The sequence below is a fragment of the Mytilus galloprovincialis genome, chromosome 13 (assembly GCF_965363235.1).
Source record: "Mytilus galloprovincialis chromosome 13, xbMytGall1.hap1.1, whole genome shotgun sequence".
NCBI classification, from domain to species: Eukaryota; Metazoa; Mollusca; class Bivalvia; order Mytilida; family Mytilidae; genus Mytilus; species Mytilus galloprovincialis.
Window position 1 is genome coordinate 45,531,787 of NC_134850.1, and position 22,052 is coordinate 45,553,838.

Here is a 22,052-nt window from a genome sequence, read left to right on the forward strand (position 1 = left end):
GCTCCGCAGGGCGCAGCTTTATACGACCGCAGAGTTCGAACTCTGAACATTGGGGCAAGTATTGACACAACATTCAAGCTTGATACAGCTCTGAATTTGGATTGTGATTAAATAGTTGACACAACACAGGTTTCTGACACATAATGAATGTGGTCTAAGAACTTAAACTTTAAAACTTTAAATTTTAAATTGAACATTACCTATTATCAATGATTATGGTCCAATATCCAAAATCTAAATACATTGTTAGATTCAGCATATCAAAGAACCCCAAGAATTCAATTTTTGATGAAATCAAATAAAGTTCAATTTTGGACCCTTTAGACCTCAATGTGGACTAATCTGATAACCGGGCCCAAACATCAAAAATTTAAATACATGCATGGTTAGATTAAGCATATATCAAAGAACCCCATATATACAATTTTTGTTGAAATCAAACAAAGTTTAATTTTGGACCGCAATTTGGACCAACTTGAAAACTGGGCCTATAATCAAAAATCTTAATACAGGTTTAGATTCAGCATATCAAAGAACCCTAAGGATTCAATTTTTGTTGATATCAAACAATGTTTAATTTTGGACTACGATGTGGACCAACTTGAAAACTGGGCCCATGATAAAAAATCTAAGTACATATTAAGATTCAGCATATCAAAAAAAAAAAAAGAATTTTATTTTTGTTGAAATCAAACTTAGTTTTAATTTTGGACCCTTTGGACCTTAATGTAGGCCAATTTGAAAGTGGGACCAAAAATTAAGAATCTACATACACAGTTAGATTCGGCATATCAAAGAACCCCGATTATTCAATTTTTGATGAATTCAAACAAAGTTTAATTTTGGACCCTTTGGGCCCCTTATTCCTAAACTGTTGGGACCAAAACTTCCAAAATCAATCCCAACCGTCCTTTTATGGTCACAAACCTTGTGTTTAAATTTTATAGATTTCTATTTACTTTATACTTAAGTTATGGTGCGAAAACCAAGAAAAATACTTATTTGGGCCCCTTTTTTGGTCCCTAATTCCTAAACTGTTGGGACCTCAACTCCCAAAATCAATACCAACTTTCCTTTTGTGTTCATAAACCTTGTGTTTAAATTTTATAGATTTCTATTTACTTTATACTTAAGTTATGGTGCGAAAACCAAGAATAATGCTTATTTGGACCCTTTTTTTGGCCCCTAATTCCTCAACTGCAGGGATAAAAACTCCCAAAATCAATCCCAACCTTCCTTTAGTGGTCATAAACCTTGTGTCAAAATTTCATAGATTTCTATTTACTTAAACTTAAGTTATAGTGCGAAAACCAATAGTCTTCGGACGCCGCCGACGACGACGGACGACGCCAACGTGATACCAATAAACGACCAATTTTTTTTCAATTTTTGCGGTCGTATAAAAAGTAATGCATCTGAGACTAAATTATCAATCATTACACATCAAGCATCCAATGGCACGGTAAACAAAAATGAGGATGTGCTATCCCGTTTGAAATAAGTTTTCTACAGGTTGAACCAAACTTCAAAACCAAATCTAGAATTTAAAAAAGATTTTAAGTGATTTGTGGTAATGAAATCCCTGACTTAATAATTTACCAGTAATACATAAATTTCGTTCATTAAAATCCAAAACGTCACAACAGACACGGGCATAGCGGAGGTGTTGTGATATACAAACACCGTAAGATAGTGCCAAACGAACATCACCATCCAAAAAAGGAAAATTAACAATAAGGAACGAAGTATGGAAAGCAAAACAAATACTTTTAAAATTATCAGTACATATGAGCATATAAATATCGAAAATAGATCAATACTTTTAGCTTGGGTTTGGATGACTTCTAAATAAAACGGCCATAAACTTAATTAAAATCAACAAACCACTAAAATGACCTTTAATATTAAACGTTTTTAGGCAATTCTATCAAGTGAGATGTAAATATTTCTGTACTTAACTTTTAAATTCCACTTATTTTTTTTCATGTTAAAAATTCAATATCCTTATAAATGCATCGATATCCCATATCCCATTTACTTTTGAGACAAATATCCCATATCCCTAAAATTAAAATGGCAAATATCCCGTATCCCAATATACCCTATACAAGCCTCAAATCTGCTAACCTCAAAAATTGATGAATACGAAACATGAACGTATCCGTACAGAGATTGTTTTTAAATAATTATGTAACATGAGAACTTCCGGTATGTGAAAGACCAAAACAAAATTATCCAAACGGTTTGTTTTATGTTTCCTTCATTGGCAATTTATTGTTTCAACAATACAGATGCTAAACTTGTCCTACTTGTATTGGGTGTATCCATAATTTTAAGGTCGGAAAATGTAAACAAGATAAACAACATTCTTTCAACATTAGCATTTTTTGTAAATAATATCTGACAGAATTATTTTCCCTGTCAGCTTTCCCTAAAAACTAAATGCGTTTCATATCTTTTCAACTGATACAATTATAGAGCTGCTATTTATAAACATGACCTAAGGGACATTCAAACTCATAAGTAGAAAATAATTGTGATGTCTTTCAAGGCTATAATTTTTCATTTTTTTTCTTTGACACCTTTCTGCGTTGATGTAACGCGTTGCTGTAAGGCGTAAAAGCAAAAAATGAAATAGCCTTTTAAGATCACAGTTATTTCATATTAATTTGGGACATGGACCCCCCTTTTTTGGGGCCCCACTGTAAAAAAGATAATTCTTGTTTTTTTTTATATATATAATTATATATTTACAATTTTATACAAAATATCATGTCTCAACAATCCATAACTGGTCAATAACAATACCTTTTTTCTTTCCAAACTGAGGTAACACGAATGACCGAATAACACTGTTATTATCCGAATAACACTTGTAATGGACCAAATAACACTTGAAATTTTAATATTAGCACATTTTGAGGCTTGTTTAGGGGGGGTATCAATATCCCATATCCCATTAAGTTTTTATCCCAATATCCCGTATTCCTATAATGTTTACCCCTAATATCCCAATAAATATTTTTTACAAATATCCCATATCCCTAAAACTATTTTGAAATATCCCAAAAAATCATTATAAATTCATTCCCAAGCCCATATTTTCCTCATCATCACAACGTCAACAATTTTGACTGGGAAAACAAACTGTGTTAAAGGAAATTTACAGTGCATACTTCCAGTGTTAAATATCTATAGGTCACCGTACGACCTTCAACAATGAGCAAAGCTCATACCGCATAGTTAGTTATAAAAGGTCTTGAAATGACAAATGTAGAACAATTCAAACGAGAAAACTAACGGCCTAATTTATGCATAAAACAAAGAACAAAAACAAATATGTAACACAGCAACAAACGACAACCACTGAATTAAAGACTCCTGACTTTGGACAGGCACATACATACAGAATGTGGCGAGGTTAAAAATGTTAGCGGTATCCCAACCCTCCCCTTAACCTGGGACAGTGGTGTATCAGTACAACATACGAACTATACAAATCAGTTGAAAAAGGCTTAACTCATCAGATGGATACAAATAGATATACATCCAACAAAAACAGAGAGTGGACGTGACCGAGTACTTGTACATCCCATCAACAAAAAGACACTAAGTACAGATCTGAGAGTACTCGCAGTTACTTACATCTAGTTCAAAGTCAATTACAACTAATAACCAGATGCTCCGCAGGGCGCAGCTTTATACGACCGCAGAGTTCGAACTCTGAACATTGGGGCAAGTATTGACACAACATTCAAGCTTGATACAGCTCTGAATTTGGATTGTGATTAAATAGTTGACACAACACAGGTTTCTGACACATAATGAATGTGGTCTAAGAACTTAAACTTTAAAACTTTAAATTTTAAATTGAACATTACCTATTATCAATGATTATGGTCCAATATCCAAAATCTAAATACATTGTTAGATTCAGCATATCAAAGAACCCCAAGAATTCAATTTTTGATGAAATCAAATAAAGTTCAATTTTGGACCCTTTAGACCTCAATGTGGACTAATCTGATAACCGGGCCCAAACATCAAAAATTTAAATACATGCATGGTTAGATTAAGCATATATCAAAGAACCCCATATATACAATTTTTGTTGAAATCAAACAAAGTTTAATTTTGGACCGCAATTTGGACCAACTTGAAAACTGGGCCTATAATCAAAAATCTTAATACAGGTTTAGATTCAGCATATCAAAGAACCCTAAGGATTCAATTTTTGTTGATATCAAACAATGTTTAATTTTGGACTACGATGTGGACCAACTTGAAAACTGGGCCCATGATAAAAAATCTAAGTACATATTAAGATTCAGCATATCAAAAAAAAAAAAGAATTTTATTTTTGTTGAAATCAAACTTAGTTTTAATTTTGGACCCTTTGGACCTTAATGTAGGCCAATTTGAAAGTGGGACCAAAAATTAAGAATCTACATACACAGTTAGATTCGGCATATCAAAGAACCCCGATTATTCAATTTTTGATGAATTCAAACAAAGTTTAATTTTGGACCCTTTGGGCCCCTTATTCCTAAACTGTTGGGACCAAAACTTCCAAAATCAATCCCAACCGTCCTTTTATGGTCACAAACCTTGTGTTTAAATTTTATAGATTTCTATTTACTTTATACTTAAGTTATGGTGCGAAAACCAAGAAAAATACTTATTTGGGCCCCTTTTTTGGTCCCTAATTCCTAAACTGTTGGGACCTCAACTCCCAAAATCAATACCAACTTTCCTTTTGTGTTCATAAACCTTGTGTTTAAATTTTATAGATTTCTATTTACTTTATACTTAAGTTATGGTGCGAAAACCAAGAATAATGCTTATTTGGACCCTTTTTTTGGCCCCTAATTCCTCAACTGCAGGGATAAAAACTCCCAAAATCAATCCCAACCTTCCTTTAGTGGTCATAAACCTTGTGTCAAAATTTCATAGATTTCTATTTACTTAAACTTAAGTTATAGTGCGAAAACCAATAGTCTTCGGACGCCGACGACGACGACGGACGACGCCAACGTGATACCAATAAACGACCAATTTTTTTTCAATTTTTGCGGTCGTATAAAAAGTAATGCATCTGAGACTAAATTATCAATCATTACACATCAAGCATCCAATGGCACGGTAAACAAAAATGAGGATGTGCTATCCCGTTTGAAATAAGTTTTCTACAGGTTGAACCAAACTTCAAAACCAAATCTAGAATTTAAAAAAGATTTTAAGTGATTTGTGGTAATGAAATCCCTGACTTAATAATTTACCAGTAATACATAAATTTCGTTCATTAAAATCCAAAACGTCACAACAGACACGGGCATAGCGGAGGTGTTGTGATATACAAACACCGTAAGATAGTGCCAAACGAACATCACCATCCAAAAAAGGAAAATTAACAATAAGGAACGAAGTATGGAAAGCAAAACAAATACTTTTAAAATTATCAGTACATATGAGCATATAAATATCGAAAATAGATCAATACTTTTAGCTTGGGTTTGGATGACTTCTAAATAAAACGGCCATAAACTTAATTAAAATCAACAAACCACTAAAATGACCTTTAATATTAAACGTTTTTAGGCAATTCTATCAAGTGAGATGTAAATATTTCTGTACTTAACTTTTAAATTCCACTTATTTTTTTTCATGTTAAAAATTCAATATCCTTATAAATGCATCGATATCCCATATCCCATTTACTTTTGAGACAAATATCCCATATCCCTAAAATTAAAATGGCAAATATCCCGTATCCCAATATACCCTATACAAGCCTCCATTTTGGTGACTTTTAAAAATTGATTATTGAACAGGGTTGGCAAAAACCCGGGTTTTATGAGTATTGCCCAGCCCAGTGGGAAATACTGGGAAAACCCGGGTTTTACTGGGTTTTAGTGGGAAATACTGGGCAATACTGGGTAATATAAAATATATGTCTGAATTTTAAAGAGGATTCAGTGATAAACACAAATGCAATACATTTAATAAGATATTTATACCCTATTTTGTTTGTTTAGCATTTGTCTAGATTGACAAACTGTAAATAGAAAGCAAATAAATTATTTTTTTTCAAATGAATATAGCTCCTATTAAGAATTAACGATTACAAGTATTAAAGAAACATCACATTTAAATAATGTATATGTACTGTCACTAATTAATAAGTAGTTATTCAGATTAGAACACAGATTTGTTTATGTACATGTAACAATAATCAGTCTTTTCAATTTTATAAGTGTTAATGGCATGACCCTGTAGGGTGTTTATTTAGCAATATGAATGTATAACAATTAAAATTAACAATTCACTTAAACACTGCAATAAAATGCATTTTTTAAAGTTTGGATTATTGAAACAATACTTGGTAATTAAAAGGTATCTTTAAATGTGCAAATCTTGTATTCTGCCTACATATAAAATTAATAGAGAAGAGAATGAAATTGAATTTTCTAGAAATGACTGTCAATGGTTATCTGTATAAAAAGTATATATTTAGCTGTTATACTATGAAACTAACAACAAGTCTTTACTATTTTGTGTTAAAATAAGCTTAAAAAATCATATTGCCCAGTAATGCCCACTATTACCCATTTCTGGGAGTATTGCCCAGCCCGGGAAAACCGGGGTTTTCCCGCCTGGGAATTCCCGGGTGGGTAATACTTTGCCAACCCTGTTATTGAATAATAACATCGATGTATTTTATAACTCAACTCAAAAATGATTTACAGAAAGCAGATAAGTTCATAAAGATCATTTTAAATTTAGTGTGTACATCGAACTTGGCGGCCATTGTGATTTCCGTGGTCATCACATTGGATCTACAGTCAGAGCTCAGACATAAATAAGTCTGAATCTGCTTTTGACTCATAGAGGTCTAAATTTGTAAGTTTTAGGATTTGTCTCCCTTTTATGTAAGACAAAATACGACTTGAATAAGTCCAATATTGTTAAACAAGAAATAATTGACCAGAATCAAAAAGTTGCAAATATCGACTCCTACAAGTCGATGAGTGATCAAAATTGGTTAACTTCAAGACCCACGCATATTTATAAGGAGGTCATGCATCTAAATCAAATAATGACAACATTGAAAGCCAATGCTTTGTCTTCTAAAGAAAAATATGAATGAGAGTCTAAAAAATCGGAGAAAATGTTAATTAACCTTACAATGCAACCACCTGGAATCACACTTAATGAGGTAAAACATCTGTGTTTAGTAAGGATGTTCAATTAGATAATTAAATATAAATAGCTCAAGTCCTTGTGAACTCTCATACAGGTTTTTGCTGTCATAGGTGGTGTAGTTTGGCCACAAAGTAACATTAAGTTTTTTCACCAACATAAATAGACCTAAACAAGTCTGTCATTTTCTGACTTAGATAAGTCTAAAATTGAAACTACATTTTTATAATAAATACAAGTTTCGACTTATTTAAGTCAAAAACAAAAATCGACTTGTTTATGTCTGAGCTCTGACTGATCTACATGTACATACTAAATTTTTAAAGTTTTTTATGAACTTATCTGCTTTCTGTAAATCATTTTTAAGTTACAAAATACATAGATAATATACTAATAATTAATAATCAATGTTTAAAAGTCACCAAAATGTGCTAATATTCAAATTTCAAGTGTTATTCGGTCATTCGAGGTACCAGGGTCCATGCCCCAAATACATTTGTACCTGTGGAAGAGATATCTAAAGATTGATCTCCTGGTCAAATTTGTGAACAACTTTGACCATCCGAGGCAAAAACCACCAATTCTGGTTTAACATGTTTAAGCTCTGATCTGCATGATCTGTGTACCAGAGATCAATGTGTGTTGGAGAGCGAAAATCACCATACTAATGTATACTGAAATTTGCAGCACCCCAATTCAGAATCAAACCCAGGAAATTCAGCACAATTTGGTGAAAAAGAAAAAGACAAAATCGCAAACAACACATAAAACACAAGATGAATAACATAAACATGATAAACAAGCATTTAAACATGTTAAATATACATGCATGTATAATTTAGTGAGCAGACATAAAAAAAAATCCAATTTTTTTATAAGCTAGCACAACTCAAATTCATTTATTTTTTTAATTTGGGCTATGGATATGAAAAAGACTATTCTCATTCAAAATTACAAATTTTTGACTCAAGAGTAACATGTTACTTTCTCTGTGGTAGGACATTCTAGTACTCAATGAACTTGAATCAAAGTATTAGTACACAAACAAAGTAAGAGCAACTGAAATAAGTAAATTCAAGCATACAATAAGTGTAAATTCATGAAATTTGAGAAAAATTAACCATGTTAACAGATTTTCAATTTTTATGTTGTGCACAGATAACATAAAACTGTTAATCATGTTAATTTGTTTTTCAAAATAGCATCAAGTAATGTAAGCTTGAATTTACTTCTTGTAGTTACTCTTACATATTTATGGCTGAGTACCAGAATGCTCTACCATTGAGTACAGTAGTAACTTGTGGAGATATAATAATGTACTCCAGTGTTTAAATTTGGAAATATCAAAATAGTCTTTCAAGAAAAATTCACATTCAACATGTTCAACATATTCAAGATGTACAAATTGAAATATATGTGTCAACATTGTACAACTGTTTCTCCATCAAATTAGGCATCAATACTTTTAAATTTATTACTTTATTTATAAAATTCAAAATATTTAACGCAGGAAGCCATGTTCAATGGAAGATATTGAGAATGTTTGATGTTAGATGACTACAACCATGTCTGGTGAGATATTTAACCCACCTGACAGTTTAGATGATTTAGATGTTACACGATGGAACCCACTCATGTGTTACCTGTGTAATGAGAAATACGAAGAACCATGCATTCTGGGATGTTATCATAGCTTTTGTTCTCGTTGTTTGAGTGGGAGAGACGTTGAAGGGAAAATGACATGTCCACTCTGTGGGTATGTAAGACTTATCATGGTTATCACAACTGCGATTTATTTTGCAGGGAGCAGTCGTTGCAGTAAACATTAAAAAAAGAAATGATATACATTACAGTATTTTTTCCCCACTGAATAAACATGAAAAATACCTTAAATACAGGAATTCATTGTAAAATCTAAATTTTTATGGAAGTGCAAAACCAGTTCATGATATTTTCATATTAGGCAGGCAGGGTAAAGTGGGCATCTGCACCATGTACATTTTGTATTTTGTGTAATCATTTATCATTTATAAAAATTTCAACAAAGTTTTGAGGGTACTTATATTGTGTAATTTTTATTAACTTGTCATACATACATTGTACAGTTAAATCTACTTTTTATTGAACATCATGTAGGTACATGTAGTGATGTCCATGAATAATAAATAATTTTAAAGTATTCACCATGTTCACCAACATTGAGATTTTTTACTGAATTCAATATCACTAACTTCAACAATGAGCAAAATCCACACTGTATACATGTACATGTACATATAGAACCCTGTAAAGAAAAAAATGTTAAACAATTCAAACTAGAAAACTGACAGACTAATTTATGTAAAAATGATAAATATAGTATTAGACAGCAAACAAAGACAACACTGAATTTTTATTTCATATTTATAGACTAAGTACACAAATAAAAGATGGTGAGGATCTGCCTCCTTCTGACAGACTGATGAAGTTTCTGGTAGAATCTACTGGTGAAGAGAAAGAAAAATGTGCTAACTGTGATAATGTAAGTTATAAATGATTGTGTCTCTACTGGTCTATTACTAGTTACCATCACGACAGTACAGATTTGTCTTGAAAGTTGTTAACAAAAACTCTGAATACTTAGTAACTTAGGCCAAATAAAAATATATATGTGGTTCCAGTTACCCTACCTACCCTACTTTTTAGTCTTTATAAAAGCCTACCCTAAAGAATTTGTTGGCATTTTTTATTACGCACTGTTAACAATGGTTAAGGTCAGAATGTTGCTCCCATAGACTCAGTGTAAAAAAAAACAATAATCCCCACCTACTTTTATTTAGTTGTTATGGAACAACACATACTATTTTATTTGGCCTTATGAAGTGTTACCAAAGATATGTTTAGCACCATCAACTTTCAAACCTCTTTTTTTTGCAACAAGAAAACAATTTAAACTGATGTAAGAGTAGTTTGATAAAATTATTGAACAAGAATGATTTAAATGTTTATCAATTTAATCAAAATATGGCTAGCTAAGGTTATGGATGTGATTTTATTTTAGTGTGTAAATTTCTTCCTGCCTGGCTTATAGCTAAAGATAGGTTTTGAACATTGACTGAGACATAAAAAATTCAAAAATAAAATAAAAATGGCAATACTAAAACTTTCAAGATTGATTTTTGACTAGGATTTCAATATAGAGCAGGTGTTGCAAGTCATGCAATGGGTGTATACCTGTAAATGTACATGGTGTACAGAAAATGAATGAAGTGTAGAATTAATGCAGATTTCGCTGAAAATCTAATTAATAATTTTATCTGAAAAAAGTATGTCAAGGTTATTCACCGACATCATTTACATTTAAATAATATAGTTAATAAATCTGACACTCTTGGAAATAGTAATTATTTTGATATTTTAATTTCTGATACTTTAATTTCCATTGTATTTGGTAGTTTTTACACACGGGATAATTTGAGGTTTTTAAATTTTATTCATTTTTTCTTGTTAACAATTGTTGGCAATTATCTTTCTTCAATGTCAAATTAGTGCTTGACTTTTAGATATTGGTAGTAAGGCCTTAAAAAAGTCACAAGACCTAATGACTTTTTGACTTGAAGCAGACTTTAATATTTGAAATGTTTTAATTTGCCACATTTCTCATATCATTTATTGACTTGTTGAAGTTTATGTCAGAACCCTTGTTCATGTTGTTGTAAGTCTTGTAATTCTTTAATTTTTGTTTCAACTAACATCATGAACGTGTATAACAGATTTTCCTTTTTCATTATCTGCCTTATATACTGCAAACAATTTAAGAAAAACTTTTAGGGAAAATATACTTGTAAATCATTATTATTTCAGTATATTAACTTTAAAGATTTAAAAAAAAAATTGCAAAGAGAGCCCTAGACCTTTTCACCACACTACAGTTAAGGATACGCAGTGCCCTGTTTATGAATAGCTCTTTTTTTCTAAAGACGTAGTACAGATCTTTGGTTTTTTTTCTATCAACAAATAACTTAAACTATTTAAAGGCATAAATTTCATTGGCTGGTTAACACTTTTGCACAGCAGAAAGTTTACATTTTCATTCAAGTCTATGTTAGCTAAGGGAGATAACTGGATCTTAATTTTAAAAGATGGCTTTAAATATTTCTATTCTTTAGAATTTCCTGTTGATAAACATGATAAATTAGGAAATTACTGAAAAACAATGATTTTAAGGTCATTTTTGGTTGTTTAGCTCCTTATTTATAAATACCTGTTTTCACATGTTAAAGTTTAAGTAAAATTTGTAAAGTGTTATTTTCATTTTCAGGAATTTGAACAGATGTTTTTCTGTAACACATGTGACCAGCCATTATGTGAAGCATGTAGAGAGGATACTCATAAAGCAAAGATGTTTGCCAAGCATGATATTGTAGTCTTATCCAAACGGACAAAGGAAATCCACAGGGAATGTGGTAAATGTCTTAAAAAATTATTAAATAACAGAATGTTAAAGTTATCAAAACTGAAAAGTTGTTGGTTTGAAGAGCGTTTCTCTGAAAAGCATTCATTTTGTTTATAAAGAATAAAAGGAGATATATATAGCTATACATGCTATAGGTTTTTAGTTTAATACTTCTTTTGCACTATCCAGTTTGCATACTATTAATTCAGTGTGCATATATAGTTGCGATTGTTCAAAAATGGACAAAATGGAAATTTGAGTAATAATAATTCAGGAAATGCTAATTATATACATGTACATATACAATAAATTAAAATGTGATTTTACAATTTTTTTGTAATCTGTCCTGTGGCAAATTTTTTAAGAATAGAAATATCACTGAAATTGCTGAATCAACAGTGTTTTATAATTTAAAAAAAAATACAGTATTTGTGATATCTTGATTTGAACATGAAAAGATTTAAAGGTTAAAATAAAAAGTCATATAAAAGAATTATTTCTACAGATGGTAGGTTTATGTGCATAAGACAACAACCTAACAACAGTCTATAAAAAAAAATAATTGTAAATCTTTATTGTTCTAATAGAAAGTTGTATTTTTTAATTAGACAATTACTATTCAATATATATTGTATGTTTCAGCAATCCATCAAGAACCCTACATTTTATTCTCCACAGAAAGGAAGACAATGTTGTGTATAAATTGTTTCAGAGATATGAAAGTGTAAGTATTTTTTGCTGGAGGGGGACTCCCAATTTACCAAGAGTTGCTTTTAAAAATTGTTCATTATTAGACCTGTTAGACTTAAATATGTAATGTGATTCAAGGAAATTTGATATATTAAGTACATGGAAGACAAATCTTACAACAAAGACAGAAATTATGTCTGCAATCAGCTGACACAAAAATAATTTTTATATGTCTGTTGAAGTGGTAAGGAATTACCTCTTTAGTTTTCTATGTTGTGTTTTGTGTGCTATTGTTTGTCTGTTGGTCTTTTCTTTTTTAGCCATAGCATTGTCAGTAATTTTGGACTTATAATTTTGAATGTCCCACTGGTATCTTTCAACTCTTTTAACTAACATTCCATTGTCAATGTGTTCAACCCTCAGTCTATCTGTGTGCCTAACTCCAGTATACAGATGATTAATTTCCTCATAACTTTATAGTATTACTGAGATTGATAGTAGAAATACCTTTCACATTTTAAAATTTTCCTGGTTTAATGTTTAATGTTTCAATCATGGGACTTTATTCTCAGATTTAAGTGAATTTTTCCCATGGTATACTATGACATGAGTTTGTTTTTATCTGTTTGATCTGGGATTGATTTTCTTGACACTTTACTTATGTATTGAAATTGGTGAACATGACACCCTGTTCCACATAAAAAAGTTATGGTAAATGACAAAGATTTCTTTTCCATTTCAGAGAAAGTAGATCATATTGTGTAGACTTAGAGACAGCTTATACCCAAGGATGTAAGAAGTTAGATCAAAGTATGATGGTAGGTCACACTTAAAAATGGGTTCAGTGGTTGCATTCCATGTTATCAAAATACCTTAAAAATAATTTTGATTGAAAAGTACCCGGTACATAAAAATTTGGATAAAAGTTGATAATGGATATTTTTCACTCATACAGCACTCTAACTACACACAAAACTAAAAGACATCAAAGGGTCAACATATAGTCTAATTAGATTGACCAGAAGCCTATACTTTATGAGCACATTAAATGGTAAACACCCTATCATTTATGATTGGTCCCAAACATGTGTCACACATGACTGTAACTGTAAAAAAGTGATATTGAAAGTGATTAGTCAACCAAATTGGTGTATGGAATTTTTGTTAGTTGACCATGTTCATCCTGAATGGTTTATGTATCATCTTGAACCTATTTTCACGAATCTTGTTAAATTTATGGGGTATTTGTAGTACATGTGTAAAACCTTAATCTTGACGTTCAACATAAAATTAAATCATGATCAGTAAAACAGATGAGATTTCTCAGCCTATGGACTCTTTCTTTTAATGTTATTGTCTCATGTACTTAAATGAGATGTGCGCTGCAGAAAGCTAACAGGACTTAGACTTGAAGCTGAAAATTCAAATATAGTTGCTCTTTACAAAATGTGACTGTATTATTAGTCTCTAAACCTTATGAGTACCATACTTGTGTATTCCTCATTTATCTTTGTAGGTCCTTTACATAACTCATAAGTTTGTGAGATCTGTACTAGAGTGTGTCTCTGTTGACGTTGTTTTAAGAGGTCTCATACTGTACTTTAGTATTTACTTTTTGCTCAGATGTATATAAAAAATTACATTTTATCTCTACATTTTTCAGGCAATCAAAGACTTGCAGATTTCAGTAAGAGATGCTATATTGTTGTTGAAAGTCTTACTTGAAGAAATTGAACATAATGCTGATAAAGAGAAAACAGCCGTCACTGAATTATATGATCTATTGCTGGAGAAAATAACTGAAATGAAAACATCTTTAATAGAGAAGGTTGATAGGTATGAATAAGTGTTTACCTAGTATATGACAAGTTGATAGAGCAAAATACGATAAAGGGAATTCGAGTGGTACCAATAAGTGGTAAACAAAATTACTGTTTCTTTTCATTAAGTAATGTCAAATTGGTGTAGTGATAGTGTTCTCCGTTCATCTAGCATCCTGGTAAACATAGATATTTGAAATACCATCTTGTTTCTAAAAATTATAGCATCAGGCCATGAAAAAGAATAAGTATGTTTGCCCTACCCCTACCAACCCAGAAAATAGCTGTCTACTCAAAATCTTTTATTGCCTTGATTTAAAAAAGTTTTTTTTATTAATCAGATCTAACATCTGACAATTCAATTTCTCTTTGTTTGGGTAGGGTTTTGGCAAACCAAAATATTTTTAAGTGTGGCCTCACACCCATAACAATATCTATAAGAAAACCAAGTCAGATTGCATCACATTTAAGAAATATAGCATCCCATTGCCATGATGCCCCCAGGGAGAACACTGAGTGATTTTTTTGTCTTAATGTATACACCATATCTTTTCATTTCCTTGACTTATTTGGAAGATTGAAAATTGCATTGTATTGTTCAAAAGTATTGTACAGTTACCTTGGCTTTTAAATTTATGAATATTTAAAACAATTGAAAGCATAGTCTATACTTCAACAGTCTGATAGTAGTAATCAGAAATTTTTAAAACTTTCTTAAACTAACCTGGAATTTTAATTAACTTACTAGACTGAAGCTTGTTTATGATTATAAGATAGTATCCAGAAGTAAATTTTGTAAAAAAAAAACATTTTTCCAGTATTTTACTTATAAATGGACTTAGTTTTTCTGCCAGAAAACATTACATTCACTCTGTGGTTAAAATTTTTAAGATTTTAATAACTTTGTTAAACTCTCCTGGATTTCTATCAAACTAGGACAGAAGTTTGTTTATGATCATAAGACAGTATCAAGAGGTAAATTTTGTAAAAATAAAATTCCATTTTTTCTGTATTTTACTTATAAATGGACTTAGTTTATCTGCCAGGAAACACTCTGTGGTTAAAGTTTTAATATCTTTCTTAAAATAACCTGGATTTGTACCACACTTGGACAGAAGCTTGTTTATGATTAAAAGCAAGTTTCTAGAAGGAAATTTAATAAAAATATTGTTCTCATTTTTCAGTATATTTACTTTTAAATAGACTTAGTTTTACTTCCAGTTAACATTACAGACAGTCTGCAGTTAAAGTTTTTAAAACATTTATTAGATTCATAAACTATCCTGGGTTCTTACCAAACTTGGACAGAAGCTTTTACAATCAAAAGATAGAATTGAGAGGAATATTTTTATCAATATTTTTCCTCATTTTTGTTGTGCCTGAGATTAACAGCAAAGGTAGGCAAAACACTGAGTTCCGCGGAACCCTTACCAATTTTACCTCGCTTTACCTGTCATTTAATATTACCTTGGTATTTTAAATTTCAGACAATATCAAAGTAAGGACACGGCCTTCAAAGCAGAGTTAGTGAACCTGAGTACACTGTTACCCACCTTACATACCCACCTAGTTACCAGTGCAGCATTTTGTTCATCAGCAAATAGATTCGAGTTTCTAGACCTAGCATATGTAAGTTGAAATTAGAAATTAATAAAAAAATACATCTATGATTTTGACATTTATATTGGAGATAGAGTTTTATTGATAAAAAATACAACTACTGGCTTACTGTTATAAGTTGAAGTCTAAGGGACCAGAGTTACAAGACACAACTGTTTGACTGATCAAGGTATGAGTCAACTAAGAAAATGACTTTAGTAAGTGTTTCCAGTTTCAATATTGTACCCTGTTTAGTTAACCTGACATAAAAGGTATAGGACGTGAAGAGAGTAAAAAAGACTTAACCATGGACAAAATTCACTTCATCATCAATATATCGGATTATATAATTTGTCTTACTTTTGATTTTTCAGGAATTAATGGAGATACTCAAATCAAGTTATTATTTTACAGTTTTAATGCAGAGATTTAAAATATTTTAATGATTTACTGACATAAATGGAGGGACTTAAATTATTTTATTATTTCGCTGCTAGTATAAGAGAGACTTATTTTTACAGGTAATAATGAAGAGACTTGAATCATTTTATTATTTTTCAGGTATTAATGGAGAGACTTAAATCAATCATACAATTACAGCATCCACTTCATCCATCAGAGGGAAGTCAGATCATCACAGACTTTAAATCCATGTTTGCTAAGTAAGTCACCTACATAAATGTATATACTGATTTATATGGATAACAGAAGATGTGGTATGAGTGCCAATTAGACAACTCTCCATCCTAGTCACAATTTCTTAAAGTAAACCATTATAGGTCAAGGTACGATCTTCACCACTGAGCTCACACACAACAGCAAGCTATAAAGGGTCCCAAAAATGACTAGTGTAAAACCATGCAAACCGGAAAACCAATGGTTTAATTTAAACAACAACTACTGAACATCAGTTTCCTGTACTTATTAAATTATATGATAAAATTAGCCCTAATACAGTTAAAATTTGCAACATTAGTGATGTTGCCCCACTGATATAAACACAGCTCTTTGGTGCATGAGCCTATAGAGAAAATAAAGCTGTATTGGAACATGGGTTAGTACAGGAAATACTCTTCAGGTTGCAAATGATACTTCTGAGTCATTTGGCCAACACAAATAATCTTGAATCTTACCAAGGCTAACACAGCTGACTTAGAACCAATACAACCTACCTTATACAATGTTTACCTAAATCTATATATCAGGGCAAAATCTAAAATAGCTATGGTTCTTTGCTTTCAAACATTATATATACTTGATTCAATTGTTTGCAAAGTGTCATCTTAATCATTATGGTGTTATCAACCAAAGGTATGCTATCACTAAAGATAAATTTTGATTTATAGCTCAAAAGATTCTGTCTAGAAATGAGACTTTCCCCATAAGTTCACTTTATTTTAGGCATCGTACAGTAAGAGAAAATTATTTTTTTCTACCTCTTTAAAACCACATTTTTTAGTTTAAAAATTTGAATATCTTGAGTGTTCAAAGATTGTTGAAATTACTTTACCAAAAATTTCACTCTACCTTTAGACATTGTTACCATGGTTACCTTTATCATTGTATTATTATAGAAACAGTTTCTAAAATATTATTTTAGCTGAATGTAACTTTATTTTTCAAAGTTAAAAAATATTGTTATAAATACAAAATTGAAGATGGGGTATGATTGTCAATGTGAAATAACTCTCCACAAGAGACCAAATGACCCAGAAATTAACAACCATAGGTCACAGAAGGCCTTCAATAACAATCAAAGCCCATACCCCATAGTCATCTATAATGGCCCTGAAAGGACAAATGTAAAACAATTCAAATGAGAAAACTAATAAATTTTGTAAATAAATAAACCTGATGTGTGGTAGAATATATATATTTTATATTTCTTTTCAGATGTTTAGAACCTCTGTTGTTTCCACCACCAAAGACGACAACAATAATCACTAGTACTTCTACCATAGGGTTGACTGGATCATCACTTAATTTGTCTTCATCATCATATTCAGGTCTAAGGTAACAAAATACAAATGAAAGACCATTTCCCCCCAAAAAAAAATCAATGGGTTTAATTTATTAGAAGTAAACAGAGTTATCTTCTTTGAAATAATAACTTTATTGAAATTTCACCTAATTGACCACAACACTTAAAAAAACTGCATCATTTATTGGTCAATATATTTGTTATCTCCATGTTATAATTAGTACTTTTAATGTTGATGAAGGTTTGATATAATGAATTTATTGTATAATTAGGTATAGCTGGTAAATTAAATAAATTTGTATTATAAGGGAAGTAATGAGGAGATTTCATTAAATTGAGATTAAAAAAAAAACCTTCAAATTGTTGGCAAATAAAATTTAAAAAACCCACACATTACGAAATGAAAATACATGCCCATCAAAACACACAATAAAACATGGTACCATATATATTTCACCAGTATAACCAATCTTTAAAAAGTTAGTACTGCCAAAACAGATAGAATCAATATTCAATATGATAGCAAGGAGAAATTAAATATCTTCATCAAATACTATAAAATAGGAGATGGATGAAAAGAGGTCTACATGGTATATAAAAAAGTCAATTGTTGTATTTTGATATCGGGTAAAGTTCTAATTATGCATCTGTATATCTTAGAAAACTACATTTGTTCAATTTTTGTGGGTCTCCACTTTTGTGGATTAAGAAAAAAATGTATAATTGAATTTATAGTTTTGCTAAGGTTGTTTTAAAAGTTCATAGAAAATGTGGACTACCTTGAACATTGAAATTCATTGAATCCTTGAAAATTTGTATTTAGCATAAATAATGAATCAACAGTAGATTTGTTTTGTTCTTACCTTATATGAGATACACATATCTCTTGTTTATTTCAGAACTGAGTTTCCTAGTACAGTATCTGTAAACTCCTCACCATCCCACACTCCACAGTATCCACAGAGAGGACATGCAGGGTATAATTCACTCAGATTCAAACTCATAGAGAGTAAAGGAATATTTGCTGAGCACTGTGTTGAGTTCGATACTTCACATAAGGTTGGTATTAGACATAAACATTTTTAGGAGGAAAAAGTTAAGGGGTACCACTTGAAAGTGGGCAGTCTAGGTTTCCATGTTTACTTAATTTGAAAAAAAACACTGAGGAAAGGACTAATATAGCCCCAACTCCTAGAGGTGGATATAATTTTTATATGACCGCAAAAAATTTGTGTGTTCATATAATGGTATAATGTCGTCGTCTGCGTCTACGTTGTCCGAAGACACATTTGGTGTGAGGACAATAACTTTAGTTTAAGTGAATGGATCTCTATGAAATTTTATAAAAAGGTTCAATACCTCAAAAGGAAGGTTGGGATTGATTTTGGGGATGATGGTTCCAACTGTTTTGGAATTAGGGGCCCAAAAGGGGCCCAAAACAAACATTTTTCTACTTTCAGGATATCAACTTGTGTATAGTTATTTCAATTGCTCTGAAATTGTACCACAATGTTTAATACCACAGGTAGAAGGTTTGGAGTGATTTTGGGGGTTATGGTTCCAAAGGTTTAGGATATTGGGACCAAAAAAGGGGCCCAAATAAGCATTTTTGTAGTTTCCAGTCTATAACTTGTGTTTAAGTGTTTAAATCTCTCTGAAGTTATACTACAAGGTTCCATACCATAAAGGGATGGTTAGTATTGACTTTCGGGGGTTATGGCTTAATATGTTTTTGAATTAGAGGCAAAAAAAGGGGAAAACTAGTTTTTTCTGGTCAATGGAAAATTAAGATAATTTAAAAGCTGTGTAAGGGAGGTAATTCAAAAACATTTACCATGCAATGTTGGGTATGTTCAGATTTACCTCCTTTACACTACTTGTAAATTATGTATAAAGAAATTTCAGGTTTTGTACTAATTGCAAAAAAGGGGGGTGGAAGTATTTTTCAAAAAAAAATAATTCCAAATTTCTCAAATTCCAAATTTTTGAAAAGTTTGAAGAAGAAATCTTTGACTGCACAATATTGTGCAATAGATTTGTAAGAACTTGACATTTGTTCACAATCCAAATTCAGAGCTGTATCAAGCTTGAATGTTGTGTCCATACTTGCCCCAACTGTTCAGGATACGAACTCTGCGATCGTATAAAGCTGCACCCTGCTGAGCACCTGTTTTTTTTAATTGAGGCTATTTAGACTTGACATTTTTTTTATAAACACCTTGTCATGTGAATCTTATAGTATTATATGTATACTTTTGATAAAATATGGAAGGAGCTATATATTTTGGATCTAAGTTTAGAGAAAGATATCGTTATAGTGTTGTATCTCCACTATTTTGAATGATTTTAGCTTTTGATATTTTAATTTGAAAAATTGACTATTGGCAGTAGAAGTCAGGCACGTAGCTTCCAATACACCAACACACACATGCGTGCACATCGGCATGCTGAACAAAAAAAATATTCATGATTTTCAGCATTCTTTCATATGTTAAGAGAGTATAAAACGGAATACATTTCTATTTAAATTAATCGGATTAACTAGCCTAACTCATTCGTCAGTCATCACTAAAAGACAGTCGTTCGTCCAGCCATTTATGAACTTTAAAAAAAGCATTTTATTATACTTTAACGATGTTCATTTGTCCTAATATCATTTTTCGTAATATGCCCCTGCAGAACGGCGACTGAACATTTAGGCTTTACCCAAGTATGTTCGTACACCCATTCAACATTGGTTTCCGATCTCTTATTTTAGTTTGCATCAACCAAATTTGTACTATGTCGGTTGAAAACTTATGTTCGATCAACCATGAATAACAATAGGTCATCAGTGCTAGCATTAATGTATATTCATCAGGATTTCAGTGTGAATATTGACAAAGTAAAGGAGAAGTTCGTTTCTGCTACGAACTGAAGAGCCGATTTAGGACACTTTTGAGTAAATTCTGTCTCAGAAACATGTGCTGCTTAATTATGTATTCAATGTACAAAGATTTACCCAATTCAAAACAATTTTAAATAGTTTTGCATTAATGAATTTTCTATAAGTCCTATCTGCCTGTGTAGCACAACCTTCTTATGACAGAAAAAAAATATATATATAATTTTCTGCATAAAAAGGTCTCAATTTTTTTTTGCCTCGCTTTCGCTCAGCAATGCTTGCACAGCTTTTTCTCCTAGCTACGCCCCTGGAAGTGCATAGTCTAAAGTATATACCAGTAGTATTTTCTGAAAAGAAGACAAAGTTACAACTGTATATTTAAATTCAGTGTAATATGCTTTTCACCTTTTGATAGGAACTTTATTCGAATACTGAGAAGTTGAAGACTCAGATCCAGGAGTTACAGAGAGATCTGACCGTCAGAAGATGTTTGGCTAAGATGACCATGGTTACAGAGTTAGATGTACAGATTGAAGCATTGCAACAAAGTCTACAGGAACATTTTACTAAGAATGAACAGAAACAAATCTTACTGGAAAAGGTAAATGACTAAATTGTCAAATTAAGAATCCTTCACACTACTAGTTAGAACCAGCTTTGGGATTCAAATTAAGATGGTATTTTTACTTAAAAAGAATTGACTTTATTACATTGTCTCTTATTTTCCGTTTTTTGAAAAATCACCACCACCAGAATTTTGTTTTGTGCTTATGCACAGAAATGAGTGAACAATGTTTCCCACTCCTGAATCTTTGACAAGTTTGTTTATTTTAATATTTATTCAAAAAGTCTAGAAATATTGATATTTGTTAGTCATCACATTAATTTGGACTTGAATGATCAAGATAAAAATTCAAACATTCATAATTAGATCTGTCGTTGTCAAATGTTATTATGCATATATCTATTAAGCCGAATTTCTTAGACATAAATATAGATTTTCTGCAGACAAAAAAAGATCTTTTATTTCCCTGGAAAAAATTATAATGTCAAAGGCTTGCAAATTAAGCTAGTTTCTTGTGGAAATATCTTTTGTATTGCAGAATTCTACTGCCATGTAATCTTTACTTCAGAATTATTTTTGAAGCTATGATATTATATTTTAAGCATTGGGAAGATTCAGTTCAGAGAATAGCTACAGAGCAGGAACTTTACCAAGGTTTGTTAAACCATTTTGTACTGTAAACAGATCGGTGCGTACATTTACTCTATAATTATTTTCACATCTTCAGATTTTTATTATCAGGACAAATACATTTTCTGTTAAATGACTTCAACTTCAACTTTAACTATCAGTGCTCTAACTAGAAATTGAAAGGGGCATGTTAGATTGTTTATTTTCTTATTGTCTACTTTTTTGTGCGCACCTATCTGGGACTTGTA

At 31.2% G+C, this 22,052-nt stretch overlaps 1 protein-coding gene across 1 annotated transcript in view; it reads left to right on the plus strand.

Moving 5' to 3' along the window:
* The first annotated feature begins 2,189 nt into the window (after positions 1-2,189).
* LOC143057343 (uncharacterized) overlaps positions 2,190-22,052 on the plus strand; it is a 32,100-nt gene continuing 12,237 nt past the window's right edge. The window contains exons 1-13 of the mRNA XM_076230645.1: positions 2,190-2,242; positions 8,711-8,956; positions 9,610-9,721; positions 11,501-11,645; positions 12,278-12,359; positions 13,068-13,143; positions 13,989-14,161; positions 15,633-15,774; positions 16,306-16,406; positions 17,638-17,757; positions 18,625-18,784; positions 21,025-21,210; positions 21,777-21,828. Coding sequence (XP_076086760.1) covers positions 8,754-8,956; positions 9,610-9,721; positions 11,501-11,645; positions 12,278-12,359; positions 13,068-13,143; positions 13,989-14,161; positions 15,633-15,774; positions 16,306-16,406; positions 17,638-17,757; positions 18,625-18,784; positions 21,025-21,210; positions 21,777-21,828 — 1,552 coding nt within the window. The 5' untranslated portion in view covers positions 2,190-2,242; positions 8,711-8,753. The remainder of the gene's footprint in view (positions 2,243-8,710; positions 8,957-9,609; positions 9,722-11,500; positions 11,646-12,277; positions 12,360-13,067; positions 13,144-13,988; positions 14,162-15,632; positions 15,775-16,305; positions 16,407-17,637; positions 17,758-18,624; positions 18,785-21,024; positions 21,211-21,776; positions 21,829-22,052) is intronic.